This window comes from Panthera uncia (genome assembly GCF_023721935.1).
Source record: "Panthera uncia isolate 11264 chromosome B3 unlocalized genomic scaffold, Puncia_PCG_1.0 HiC_scaffold_1, whole genome shotgun sequence".
NCBI classification, from domain to species: domain Eukaryota; kingdom Metazoa; phylum Chordata; class Mammalia; order Carnivora; family Felidae; genus Panthera; species Panthera uncia.
The window spans coordinates 87,229,898-87,244,223 of record NW_026057582.1 but is presented as its reverse complement, the minus strand read 5'-3'; the positions used below and the strand labels follow the sequence as shown (position 1 = coordinate 87,244,223).

The window sequence follows — 14,326 nt, the reverse complement described above, 5'->3', positions numbered from 1 at the left end:
GAAAGAAAGAAAGAAAGAAAGAAAGAAAGAAAGAAAGAAAGAAAGAAATAGGACTTGCCCTGAAAAACTAGAGGTGGAGAATGATTGTAATGAAAGTCAGGAGCCCAGAAAGGAGAAATGGATTGTAATTAATTATCACAATCTTGTACTAAATGGAGAAGCAGAGCAGCGAGCGGAGCAGGTCACAATTGAAGAGAGAGAACTCCAAGACCAGAGAGTGCTTGGCTCAGGCTGGGGATCCATGGGCAGCAAGCTTCTGCAGAGGTCTTGCCCTGGGATCCAGGAGGCTCAGCTCCAAGGTCACCTCTACAGTGAGGCCTTCCAATGATTCCTCCCCACTGGCTCCTTCTGGGAGCTCTCTTAGTGTGGTGTACATGATGCATTATAGCACTGGTGCTATTATATAGGAGTAATGTCTCCTTCCACTACATTGACGACTCCCAGAAGATAAAGGTTAGGTCTTATTCTTTATATTCCTAGAATCTAGCACAGCCACTAAATTAAAGTGAGGAGCTCAGTAATGTTTGATGGGTGGATGGATGGATGGTTTCAGTTGTTTATGAAATATATAATTTTTCAAAGTGGATAATATACACATCTTCCTCCATATGATTTGTCTATTCATGACAGCTGTGCCCTGAAACTCCTTGTTCTGTAGGAAAGTGTACCAGGCCCATTAACTACCTGACTGAACTATGTTGAGTCTTCAGGGTATGTGAGGTCAGATGGGACATGGGGTCGGAGCGGGAGGTGATGATCTACAGGCAAAACATGAACACTATCAACAAGAAAAACCTTTGGTTTGTATCTGCCCTGACTGTCTAATAAGAGCATAATATTGATTATTTTTAAGGACTAGTAACTGTCAAGTTTAAGATTATGAAAAAAAATCATTAAGGGAGAATAAACCCTAAAAGAGCAAAGAACAAAAAGAAAGCCTCAAGCCTTCTGAATGAATTCAAGTTTTGAGGCCAGATGATCTAAATTCTAAGGAATTTCAAAAATTTGTAGACAAGACTTTTGAGCAATGACAGAGAACAGTGTAGACATTGCCAGAAGGCTAAATACAGGCAAATATTCTAATTTTATACAGGGGAATGGGGGCAGTAAACTCTGATACTAATAACTTAGTAGATAGGATGTCCTCCATTGCAAAATTCTAGGCTCATTTGCTAAGCAAATGTCTCTTAGTGATTTGGGAAAAGAGCTCCAACATAGGTTCACAGATTGTAAACTGCTTTCAGTCAGTCAGCAGTCAAGAACTATGCTGGCACATAGTAGGTACTTAATAAGAATTTCCTGTTCCTTTTTTTCGGGTATTCTTTAAAACATAATAACAGTAACATTTCTTGAGCATGCACTCTGTGCAGGGCACGGCTCTAAATCCTTCACATGTTTTGGGGTGCTTGAGTGGCTCAGTCAGTTAAGCATCTGACTTCAGCTCAGGACATGATCTCCTGGTTCATGAGTTTGAGTCCCATGTGGTGCTCTGTGCTGACAGCTCAGAGTCTGGAGCCTGTTTTGGATTCTGTTTTGGATTCGGATTCTCTCTCTCTGTCCCTGCCTCACTCATGCTTTAGCGCTCTCTCTCTCTCTCTCTCTCTCTCTCTCTCACACACACACACACACACACACACACACACAATAAACAAACATTAAACATTAAAACAAATTGTTTTAATCCTTCACATGTTTTAATCCGTTTAATCCTCAAAATAACCCAATGAGGTAGAGGTGGTATTACTAGTCCCATTTTATACAGATAAAGAAACTGAGACACAATTTGTTCACAAATATTTATGGAGCACCTTCTATGTGACAGATCTTGTGGTAGGTCCTGGACAGATAACACCGAACAAGAAAGATACATTTCCTACCCCTCCAAGAACTCAGCCTAGTGGGTGAGATAGGTATTACCAGATAATCACACAAATAATTACTAAATCACAGAATGCTGTGATAGCGTCTCCAGGGGATACCTGACCCAGTCCAGTAGGTTAGGGAAGGCTTTCCTGAAGGGGTACAGCTAAGGTAAAGCTAAGTAGGAGTTAGCTAGGGAAAGAGATAAACTCAGCATGTGAAAATGTCCTGGGGAAGAAGGAGGCCAAGGCATGTGAAATGAAAGGAAAATCTACTGGAGCAGAAATGAGACAGAGAATAGAACCAGAATCAGGTTAAGCCTGGAGAAGGACAAGGGCCAGCCCACACAGAGCCTAAGGGACACATTCCAGACAGAGACCCTTGCATCAGGGAAGAGTCAGAGACACAACGAGGCTGGATTTCAGCAATCCCTTCAACTCAGTCTTGAAAAAATAGTGAAGTGTAAACTAAGAATGGAATAATTTTGGTAAATTTTTAGCAAAAAATATTTGCTGAAGAATGTTGATTCATTGATGCGAGCTAGAAAAAGCTCTCTAGAGACAGAGATTTGGTTTTACCAAATTAAAACCCTGAACTTAAATGAATCTATCATAGATAATGGCTAGGGGAAAAATGTTAATCAGATGACAGAGTCACAAATCCAAAAGATCCAGGCAATTTGGGAAGAGGAACTAAAACCAACAAGACAACATCTCCCCCATGAGATGTTTTATGCAGATCTCTGATATCTGGCTAACATACTTAATAAAATCTTGGAATAAAGTCCTGCCAGCTCACGGCAATTTCTTCCCCAGCCCTAAAACAAAACCCTGCAACTTTCCTAAGAGTCTGAGCCTTACATGTCTAAGGCTCAGAAGTGAGAACACCTACCAGTGCCTTTCATTCTTAAGACATGGGACAAGTTTATGATTCTTAAGATATGCACAAACCCAACCACAGAGGACTCTGAGCCATACGTGTAATATGAAGGGGTCTAATCAAGGAGGTAGGCACTGCTGTACCAAAGAGGTGATATATGCTGTCAGGGACAGGTGCCCTGGCCCCACAAGCAGTGAACTGACAGAGGAAATGAGCCCCAAAGCTCAAACTTGTGAACTATGAATAATCTTCTGTTTAATTCTGTCTGTTCTCTTAGAGACAGACAAAAGAGACAGAAAATAAGTTCATCAACAGGGAGAGAGAAATAATTTTTACGTATGTATGTATGTATATATATGTGTATATATATATATTATGTATAGAATATGATATATATCATATATGTAATATATAGAACATATATATTCTAATCCATTACATATTTCCATATCCATATATGGCTTTCTACATATATATACATACATGTACATATATGTATGTAAATATATGCACATTTATGTATGTATGTATGTATGTGTGTATATATATATATATATATATATAGCCTGACTTGACATTGGTTCATATGAGAAAAACACCCAGAAGTTTGAACTGACCTCAAGCCCAGCATGAATCAGCATTGTGGTAACTGCCTGCTAAAAAGGCAAATGCTAACTTAGGCTATATCCAGTTGTGGGAGAGAATGATCTCACTCTATTCTGGGCTATTCTGTAAAGTTGCCTATTCTTCCAGGCAACCTTTTTCATGGGGGCACTAACAAGCCAGATGATGTCCAAAGCAGGGTAGAGAGAACAGTGAGAGGATCAGAGACCACAAAACAGGAGAAAGAATTGAGGAAAGTGGAGACAGGGCACAAATCTACCTGAAGAATAGATTTACACAGATGATAAGAGCCATCTTCAAATAGTTGAAGGATTCTCCCACAGAAAAGAAAAGATATTCTTGGCCAGGCTACAGGATAAAACAAGGAACAAGAAATTATTGAGGCCAATAACACCCTGGGGTCTAACAAAGAGTATGAAAGTAGTTACAGAAATGGATTCTGACTCAGTAAAGGCAAAAATTTCATATAACATGTCTGTCTGTCTGTCTGTCTGTCTAAAAAATGGAGACGGATCACTTGTTATCAGAGAGCTCCTTGACCCTGGGACATGTAAATACCAGTCCATTTTAAATTCAATCCCTCCCCCACATGCCCCAATCTCAGTTACTCTGCTCTATTTATTTTCATTAATACTCATCACCTTCTAACACACTATATAATTTACTTACTATGTCTATTAGTTATCGGATGCCCTTCCCCACTTGAATATAAAATCAAGGACAGTAAGGATTTTTGTTTCTTTTTGTTCACTCATGCCTAAATCTGTATCTAGCTTATAGAAGATGCTTAATAGGGGTACCCGGCTGGCTCAGTCAGTAGAGCATGCAACTCTTGATCTCAGAGTCATGAGTTTGACCCCACATTGGGCATAGAGCTTATGAAAGAAGAAGGGGAGGGGAGAGAAGGAGAGGGAAGGGAAAGAGGCACCTGGGTGGCTCAGTCAGTTAAGCTTTCAACTCTTGATATCAGCTCAGGTCATCATTGAGCCCCGAGTCAGACTCTGCTGAGCACAGAGCCTGCTAGGGATTCTCTCTCTCCCTCTCTCTCTCTCTCTCTGCCCCTCCCCCTCTTGCTTACACACAATCATGCTCGCAGTCTCTCTCTCAAAGTAGAAAATATACTTAATAATTATTTGTGGGAAGAGGAAGGCAGGCAGGCAGGCAGACAGACAAGCAGGCTGGCTGGCTGGCTAGAGAGCCAAGATCAATAACGCTATAAGGCAGGTACTCCTGATCTGGGTTTAGAAAAAAGCTACAAAGAATCTGAACTCAGTGAAATTAAATGCAAAATTTGGTATGTATGTGAATTTTCTAGACAGGGCTTATTTTCAGGTGTTCAGAAAGATCCATGACCCAAGGAAGGGTTACAAATGCCTGTCATCAATGAGCCCCTGCTTAGAGGAAGGGATTGGACTTGAAACCCTTCAGATCCCCACCCACTTCCAGATTCTACAGCTCTGTGAAAATGCCAGAGTGCACCGCCTGCCACAGCCATGAGCGTGGCAACAGACAAGAGGACGTGACACTGCAGATGCCTCCTGAGCCCATCATTTCACCATCCGCCCTCATCCCCTCAGTCAAACACAGGGGCTTTGATCTCTGGGTGATGGGAGGAGACTCTAAATGGTACTGAACACTTGAGAGCCTCAAGCTCTAGCCACAGAAAATCTTCTTAGCCCTGGTACAATCCAGACTCACACAGTCCCTCATCACTCTGGCATAGCAACCCCTGGTGTAACTAGGATGGATATTTTTCCACATCCCCTTCCTCTGGGAGGTCAGCCATCAGGTAAAGAAGCTGGCAGTTTCAAAGGTAAAAGAAGGGAGGTGCCTGCTATTTTAACATGTAGCAGTAGTATTTGTTGAATAAACATTCAGATGCAAGATACTGTACTAGGCAACAGAGCAACAGTGGGTGTTCAACAAACACATGTCTTAGTTGTTCATTTATTCAGCATCACTCAGTCCTTTTGTCTACCCCATCCTCCAGTCACCACATGCTTTCCCACCTCATGCTGTATCAACACACATACATCCATGAACACACATTCATATATGTTGCTCTCTCTCCACGAAGCTGTCTAGCTTGGTAACTGTTGTGCGTTAACACAAGCCCTGATTAACAAAAGCCAAAGGACCCCAGTGGTTACCTCCTTGCCATTGTCTGTGTGGATGCAGTTCTTGTCTGGGTTCAGCTCAATCACTCTGGCTTTGATCCATTCTACTCCAGATGGTATCACACTCGCGGTGGGACGGCCTGACGAGGATAATTGTTTGGCACCTGCACCCACCAGCGTCCAGATTGGCTGGTAGAAATGTCTCTGAGAAGCAAAGTATTTGGCGATTCAAAAGGGTTAAAATTAAAGGCACATGAGCTAGACTCTCAGTTACTCCCTTCCAACCCTTGGATCATCACAAGTAGAAGTCTTAGAAGTTTAGCCTCCTCCCTCCATTGGTGTCTCCCATTATGCTAAGCTCTGAAGGGCAGTCACCCAACATAAGAATTCTGCCAAGAACATTAAAAAAAAAAAAAAAGCCATCAACTATGTTTCATGACCATTGTATTATTTATTGCTCAAAGTTGACTTGGTGCTTAACACGTACATGTTATATATACATGCATACATACATATACATGATGGATACATTTACGCACACAGACATAAAGGAAAATCAAGCCTAGAATCCTAAATATGGTTCCTTAGAAGCATCTGGAGACTACAGTAAGTCTGGAAAGTTTATAACCATTTTTGAGGAGTCTCAAAACTTCTTTTTTTTTTAATTACAAAAAAATTTTAGTATTTATTTATTTTTAAGAGAGAGAGTGCGAGTGGGGGAGGGGCAGAGATAGATGGAAACACGGAATCCGAAGCAGTCTCCAGGCTCTGAGCTATCAGCACAGAGCCCAGTGTGGGGCTCGAACTCGTGAACCACGAGATCATGACCTGAGCTGAAGTCAGACACTTAACCGACTAAGCCACCCAGACGCCCCTCAAAACTTCTTTAACTTCCAACTGTGTTTCCCAAGCCCATGGAAGACTACACACATTCCCTATCAGCCCCAGTACACCCTCTTCTTCTCTCTGAGGCTTTATACCTGAAGCCGGTAGGCACCAGATTCTACCTTATAATGCCAAATTCCCACTGTGCCCTGGAATTCTCCTGCTTCAGATGGTCCTCTCTTGATCTAAGTTAGTTTCAAAAGTTCTAGACTCATGGGCAAAGGGCAGATTGATCTAATGGCTTCTGAGAACCCCAATACACTCATGGAGTGGCCTGGGGGACCAAGAACTCTCAACACTGTCAAAACGCCTTAATCTTCCTGGACAGAGTTGCCAGCCACAGAGCAGTAAAGAGGGTATGAAAAATGGCTTTGCAATCTCCCTACAGCCAGTAATGGATGTGATCAAAGACGAGGGGGCAGACGCCTCCAATGGTGAGAACTTACTGATTTCAACTTCATCTTGAACAGAAAAAGGAATAAAAATAGAAGCCCAGACTCTTTTTCAGACTACACACAAGCCTCAGCTCCACCAATCACAACACGGGACACGGGAAGGAAAGTACCAAACCCCTGAGCCCCTGGCAGCACCTTTGAAAGACTCCTGTCCCAAACTTCCTCACGGGGAAGGACCAGGAGGCCAGGATTCTGGCCTCCTAAATTGTGCCCATTGCTTCAGAAGAGCCCTCATACAAAGAGTAACCCCAATGGGAGACCTGCCCATGGCTTAGCTATAATACACCACAGGCCCCTGACAGAGCTCTCAGATCACTGTGATTTAAAACACGGATCCAGGGGCGCCTGAGAGGCTCAGTCGGTTAAGTGGCCAACTTCAGCTCAGGTCACAATCCCACAATTTGTGGGAGCCCCACGTCCCTCTCTACACTGACAGCACAGAGTCTGCTTTGGATCTTCTGTCTCCCTCTCTCTCTGTCCCTCCCCAGCTTGCTCTCTCTCTCTCTCTCTCTCTCAAAATAAACATTTAAAAAAAATTTTTTTTAACATGGATCCTGAATCAATCACTTTAGAAAGGAAAATGGTAGGGCACACCCCCTCTACTCTACTCTCAGATCACAGCATACAGTGATTACAACAGAGATTACAACAAAGCCCTAGGCAGTGCATGAGGAACTGGGGAGACTTCTTGAAAAGGTGTGTGCTTTTCTTGACCTACCCTCCCCACCAAACAGGCACTGGATCCATTCTGCTTCCCTCCCAAGGGCACAGGCCCCAATGGGTACATACCTAGTACCTTAGGAAACCTTAGTCAAACCCCCAAAACTCTGGAATCATTTTTCTGAAGCTTTGCTGAAGCTTTGAGGACCACCTTAAAATGTTGTGCATGAAATAGTGCCATACAAACACTTCCCAACTTCCTTTCTGGTATCTCTACCTTTTTCTGCTTTGTTATCTATTTGTAAACCTTCGCATTTAAATTTCCCAAACCCACTAACATCTTTCCCAGAGGCCTCCCTGCTGCTCAACTCATCACCCGTTCTCCAGACTAGAATGGAGAAAGGAAAGTACAATGGTCACTGATTTTCCTCTGGATGCTGGGTTGGAATTGGGAAGCTTTTGTGGGTTGAACTGTCTCTCTCAAAAAGATATGTTCAAGTCCTCCCTCCAGTGCCTGTGAATGTGATCTTATTTGGAAATAGGGACTTTGCAGATGTAATCAAGTTAAGATGAGGTCAGACTGGATTAGAGTAGGCCCTAAATCCAAAGACTGGTGTCCTTATAATAAGGTCAGACGAAGACACTAAAGACACACAGAGAGAAGGCCACGCGAAGATGAAGGAAGAGACTGGAATGAAGCAGCTACAAGCCAAAGCATGCCAAGGATGGTCCACAACCACCAGAAGCTAGGAGAGAGGCCTGGGACTGACTCCCTCTCCCCTCCACAGCCTTCAGAGAGAGCATCACCCTACTAACACCTTAGCCTCCAGAACTGTGAACAAATAAATCTGTTGTTTTAAGCCACAAAGTTTGTGATAATTTGTTATGGCAATGCTCAGAAACTAATACAAAGAAGACCATAACAGCCCAGAGATCTGTCCTCTCTCTCTCTCTCTCTCTCTCTCTCTCTCTCTCTTTCTCCCTCCCTCCCTCTCTCCACCTTCTCCCAGTCCTTTTAGACAGCCTGCTTTTTGTGCCCAGAAGGAGAAGCACTAATCTGGGAACGTGACGACACAGTGCCTGACAGCCATCCACGGCCTACCCCTGAACACACAGGTGCATGTGCACACACACTCATGTACTCAGAACAGGGACACTTACCTCACTGGGCTCGACAACGGCCACGTTCTCTGCACCCACTCTCCTCTTCATGCGGGCAGCCATGGTGATCCCGCCACTGCCCCCACCCAGTACCAGCACTTCATAGTAGTTCTTGGCTGCAAGGCTGGCCCCTGTGTGCAGCCGAAGTGGGCCAGCCTGCTGAGTACCCAGCCTGAGGAAGCAGGCAAAGAGCCGGGCCCGGGGGCCAGACACCGCAGTGGTCAATGGGGTCATCTTCAGGCTGGAAAGGAGCAGACAAGGCCGTGCGTAAGGTAGGGACCCTATGGGACTAAAACATTTTCTTTCAGGGAGGAAGGGGGCGCTGGCATCTGACCAGTTCTAGTTGGTTCCCACCATCTATTCTCAAGACCCTTATATTCCCATCCGGCTGTGGTCAGAAGTCTCCTGGGAACACTCCACTGATAGTTAATAATTGGCTAAGCTTTCTATTACTCTCCCTCCTTCTTTCAGGACCCCTAGGACTTTTGTTTGAACTAGAACTTACCTTTTAAGTTCTAATAATTTGCCTACACTAGGGCACCTGGGTGGCTCAGTCAGTTAAGTGTCTGATTCATGGTTTTGGCTCAGGTCATGATCTCACATTTCATGAGATGGAGCCCCACATTGGGTTCTGTACTGACAGCATGGAGCCTGCTTGGGATTCTCTCTTTCCCTCTCTTTCTCTGCCCCTCCCCTGCTCATTTTCTCTCTCTCAAGATAAATAAATAAACTTAAAATAATAATAATCATAAAAATAATTAGCCAACGCTTATCCTTGTCCATCCATAAACCTAGGGTGTCACCCATTCTCCTCTCAGGCACACTCTACAGCTGTTTCTTTGACCTTTGAGCCCATCAAAGATGTAGGAGTCCACGAAGAGACACCTGTACAATTCCCTGCCATAAAGGGCACCCCAGATCTTGATGGAACAGAAACAGTCCAGAAGAAACCCACCTTCTGCAACCTGGAGTTCAGAGCAAGGTAAATGGGGCTGTTGGCCCCACTCAGAGGCCTCGTGGCTCCACCTGCTCACGGACATGCAGTGTAATCAAATCACTGGCTGCACATAAGCAAAAGCCCTCCACACCCTTGGTAATTGCAACTCGATGATTAAAAGGCCATAAAAGGAGCCCTGCCTGGTACCATAAAGTTATATTTTATGTAAAGAATCTGCACATGCTGCTGACTGGTCTTTTATTATATCCAATTCAGTAAACAATCTCTCCTTCCCAGTTCCCCCCAGAGACACACTTTACCTTTAGGCAAAGGTGTCTCTTTGCTGAGCCGTTAGTGCAGTGGCAGTGAGAAAGTGAAAGCTTCTCAGAAACTGGCCCTGGCTTCACCCCATCCACAGAAGGGGCCCTACACCTTGGATGCCACCTACTTACCAATAGGTGAAGGGCCCAGACTCAAAAATATCACCTTCTCTGGGTATTCCGTGGCCCAAATTTCACCATCAAGTTTAGTCCTCTGGGTTCAACAACCCTTTATTAAAATGCAAACACAGCTGGGGGATAACACTTCCAGCTGCTGAGGTCACTAACTTCTTACTGGGAATGATTTAATGATATGATTTTCCCCCAACAAAAGAAGAAGAAGGCTACAGGAGGGGATTAAACAAAGCCAAGAGGGGGAAAGGACATAAAAGGAAGCAAGAAAGGCTCTGGAGGAGGCAGAATCAACCTAGTGGGAAGGAGGAGCCAAGTGCTGATTTTAATTAGAATTAACTATTCCAGGGTTTGGGTACCCACCCCACCACCCTCTCCCCGCCCCCACAAACACACAACTTCCAAGCGAGGGAGGTGGGCGGATTTGGGTGCCCACAGTAAGTGGGGCAGGCTCATAAACTGTAGCTAGAAGTTTAAAATCAGTGTGACCCTTCTAGAAAGTAACATTTCTCAGCCATTGCCCCTGCATTTCCATTTCTGGGATTCCAGACTAAGGAAATAATTAATAATGCTAAAGAAAAAAAACCTTTACACAAGTATTTCTCACATATTTATTCCTAATATGGTGAACCCTCAGTTAAGTGGTTTGTGGACTGGCTCTGATTACATCCTGGTTACAGAAAAAACTACAGACTCCACATTGGCCAGGGAAGGCTCGGGGCCCAGTTTTAACTAACGTGAATTTATGACTGACTCAATTTAATGTGGTAGGGAGGGGCAGGGAATAGCAGTCTGAACGTCAAAACATCAGGGAGAAAGGTTAAGTATGGTTATGTAAGATAATGGGTGATTTTGATTTCTTCCGCTTTTCTGTGTTTTATAAAGTGTCTACTACATACATATGTTAATGTTATAATAAAATCTTTATTTTGATAAGTAACATTTACTAAGTCCTTTACACAAGCATTTAATTTGTGACCTGGATGCCATTATCATCTCCATTTTACAGATGATAAAATCGAGCCAGGGAGCTGGTAAGTGACTTCCTCAAGATGATATAGCCCGTAAGTGGTGGCCATGATTTGAACCCAGGCACTTTGGTGCCACAGCCTCTGTTTTAAACCACCACTGTAATCTACTGTCTCTGTGATCTTTATCAACAGCAACAAAACACTGCCTATGCGATGATGTTAAAGGGAAAAAATCCAGACATATATTTTCCATACTTCCCAGAGAAGGCAAACTATTTTTTTAAGGTACTGACACCTCAATATTAATGTTTTGATATAACTATAACTGGCTTTTTCCTCTTCTTTCTGGGTGCTTTTCTCAAGTGTTCTTTAATGAACTCTAGATTTTTAAATTTTAAAAATCACTCAATTTGATTTTTTTTTTTAAATGACTGAGGAGTGGAGTAAACCACCAAGTTGGATGTTGCTGTTTGGTAGGGAAAGAAGATGTTTTACGGTGAACAGACAGTTTTCACATTCTGCCTTTTCATATTATCCACAAAATGACAGAATCACAGCAAAACCCTTCACTTCCCAGAAAGAGAAGCCCTTTTTTCATGGTCTTCACACTACATCTTAAAACCTCCTGGAAAGGGTTTAACAATAGTGATCTAGGAGGAGGCCTGGCTAAGTTCCTGGTTTCCAGCCACTCCATCCAACGTCATTTAACCTCCTCGTTCCCTTCCAGCCTAACACGCCATGGTTTTCCTCTTGAAAGAGGAAGAGTCCACACAAATATTTCCCTCATTCAGCCAAGAAAGCTAGTTCTGTTTTATTTCAGCAGCTACCCATAGGCTGTTTCTGGATTCGATATTTATAAACGCAAAGTCCTCTGAAACAGTTTTATCAGCTTCATTAATAACAGTCATCAAACAGAATGTCGTGGGGACTGATTCTATAAAAACTCTTGAACAAGATTCTGAGAACTTCTGTGTTAGTGAACACGCGGAAGTGCTGGGGGGGGGGGGGTCGCTACCTGGCTCCTACCCCCCACCCAATCCCCATACCTATGCTCTCTTCAACCTGGCTATTTCCGTGTTGAAACAAACTTTATAATAAACTGGTAAGCATAAGTAAAGTGTTTTCCTGAGTTCCGTGTATCATTTTAGTGAACTGTCAAAACTTAAGGAGTGGGGATCATGGGAGCCCCCAAACTTGTAGTCAGCCAGGCAGAAGTGTGGGTCCCCTGGGGCCCCCATTTGCAGCTGACATCTGAGGTGGGGGCAGTCTTATGTGGCTGAGCCCTTAACCTGTGGGGTCTGATTTAATTCTGGGAATTAATGCCAGAATTGAATTTTTGGACACCCACTTGGTGTCAGAGAACTGATTGGTGTTGGAAAAACCATATATTTGGTGCTAGAAGTGGTGTCAGAAAACATTACACAGGAACCAATAAGAAGGTCTGACATTGACCTAAATCAAGTCTATAGCAACAACCAAAACAACCAGACAATCGAAGGAAGCAACGGTCACACAATCTTAACCAGAAAGCAAACAGAAAAGAAAGGCCAGGCCTGACCTGGCCTTTTATGACAGTCATTGGATCAGATCAGAAAAGAAACAGATAATTTCTGTCAACCAAATAACTAAGAAGCATAAATCTTACATGATATCATACATAGTCTCTTGAAAAGGTAGCCTGAAACTGGTGAGGTTAAGAAATAAGAATTAACTCTCTCTCTAAAATAAATAAAATGACAAAAAAAAATTTTTTAAGGGGCACTTGGGGGGCTCAGTTGGTTGAGCATCTAACTCTTGATTTTGGCTCAGGTCATGATCCCAGGGTCATGGGATCAAGCCCCGAGTGGAGCCTGCTTAAGATTCTCTCTCTCTCTCTCTCTCTCTCTCTCTCTCTCTCTCTCTTTCTCTCTCTCCCCCTTTCTCTTTCTCTCCCCTCTGCCCCTCCCCCAACATGAGCACACACACTCTCTCTCTCTAAAATAAATAATTTTTTAATTAAAAAAAGAAATAAGAATTAACTACCAATGATACAGAAGAATACAGCCACTTTATCTCTACATTCTTAAGAGGTGAAACACACACTTTTAAAAAATAAATAAGGCAAATTTAACTTTCATTTAACATGTGCATGCAATAGATTTTATAATTAAATAATTTCATTATTTGAAGTTAGATAAACAGTCTTCAGTGAATCTTAAATCGAGTGCCTCCTTTAAGGGATCAGAATAAATGCTTTGCTGTATCTGTAGCCTAACTAGCAAAGTAAAATCCCTGCTGACTGAAAGGAGAAGTCGGTCTCCTCGGCATCTCCTACTTACATCCCTGACTGCGGGCTCTGGGCCGTGGTCCAGACAAGTCTTTGGGCCTCCACGCCTTCCCACTGCTGGCCCTTCTTGCACAGGCAGTGCAGATCGCCTGTATCAAAATCTCCCTAATCTTATGGCACATGACATGACACTCACTGGGTGTCAGGACACCTGGCTGAGTTCAAACAGAGCAGGCCTCTAAGTAAGGATTATTCAGAGCATTCTTAATGAAAGATCCATGGGGCCAGCAAGACTTGTACTTAACCTTTCGGCTACTTTTGCTCTTGAGGAAACAGTGGGTCTTTGTATGGTTCACAATTGTTTTACCTCAAGCCGACATCAGGCAGGGCCCTCCTTGCTTTGGGTTTCAATAACCACAAAGCCAACCTTCAACTTGTCGGCTTTGTAGAACACTTCCAAAATCAAAGCAAAAAATAGATAACGAACAGCCTCCAGCTCTGGTCACCCACTCTGTTCCTCCCACCCTACCTCTCGGCCTCCAGCTTCCCTGGGCCAAACTTACTCCGAACTGTTATGTCCTGATGGTCTGAATCCCTGTGAGTCCCAGTCTCCGAGACACAAGTGAGCCTTGTCCACGCAGCACAGGTAGGGCTTTCCCCTAGTGCCCAGGTGGTAGGACTCCTGAAAGGTTCCTCCTCTCCCATCTGCTCCTCCCCCTTGGGCTCTCTAGGCTTATTTACTTAAGTCAGCCCTTAGGCTATCTATCATCAGTTACAGCTCTCAACCAATTACTCCCAGAAGACAGGATTTGATAGGAAGAAGTGGGGAGAAACTGTCATAATAATAATAGCTAACATTTACTGAGTATTTACTGGTTGTACTTTACTGACACCATCTCAGAGACTCCTTAAAATAACTTTATAAAAGAGATGTTAGTATCCCCATTTTACAGATAAGAACATTGAGGTTTAGTATAAGGTTAGAGAACTTACCTAAGGTTATAGCACTAATTTAAGCAGCAGAGTTTAATTCAAACTAACTCTTCAGTTGGATGTTCT

The 14,326-nt window shown here is 43.3% G+C and overlaps 1 protein-coding gene across 2 annotated transcripts in view; it reads right to left on the bottom strand.

Moving 5' to 3' along the window:
* The window catches only part of SQOR (sulfide quinone oxidoreductase), a 51,842-nt gene that overhangs the window by 22,051 nt on the left and 15,465 nt on the right, over nt 1–14,326 (bottom strand). For both annotated transcript variants that reach the window (XM_049613578.1, XM_049613579.1), the window contains exons 2-3: nt 8,642–8,882; nt 5,514–5,684 (exon numbers count right to left, since the gene is read on the bottom strand). In XM_049613578.1, coding sequence (XP_049469535.1) covers nt 5,514–5,684; nt 8,642–8,875 — 405 coding nt within the window. In that variant the 5' untranslated portion in view covers nt 8,876–8,882. The remainder of the gene's footprint in view (nt 1–5,513; nt 5,685–8,641; nt 8,883–14,326) is intronic.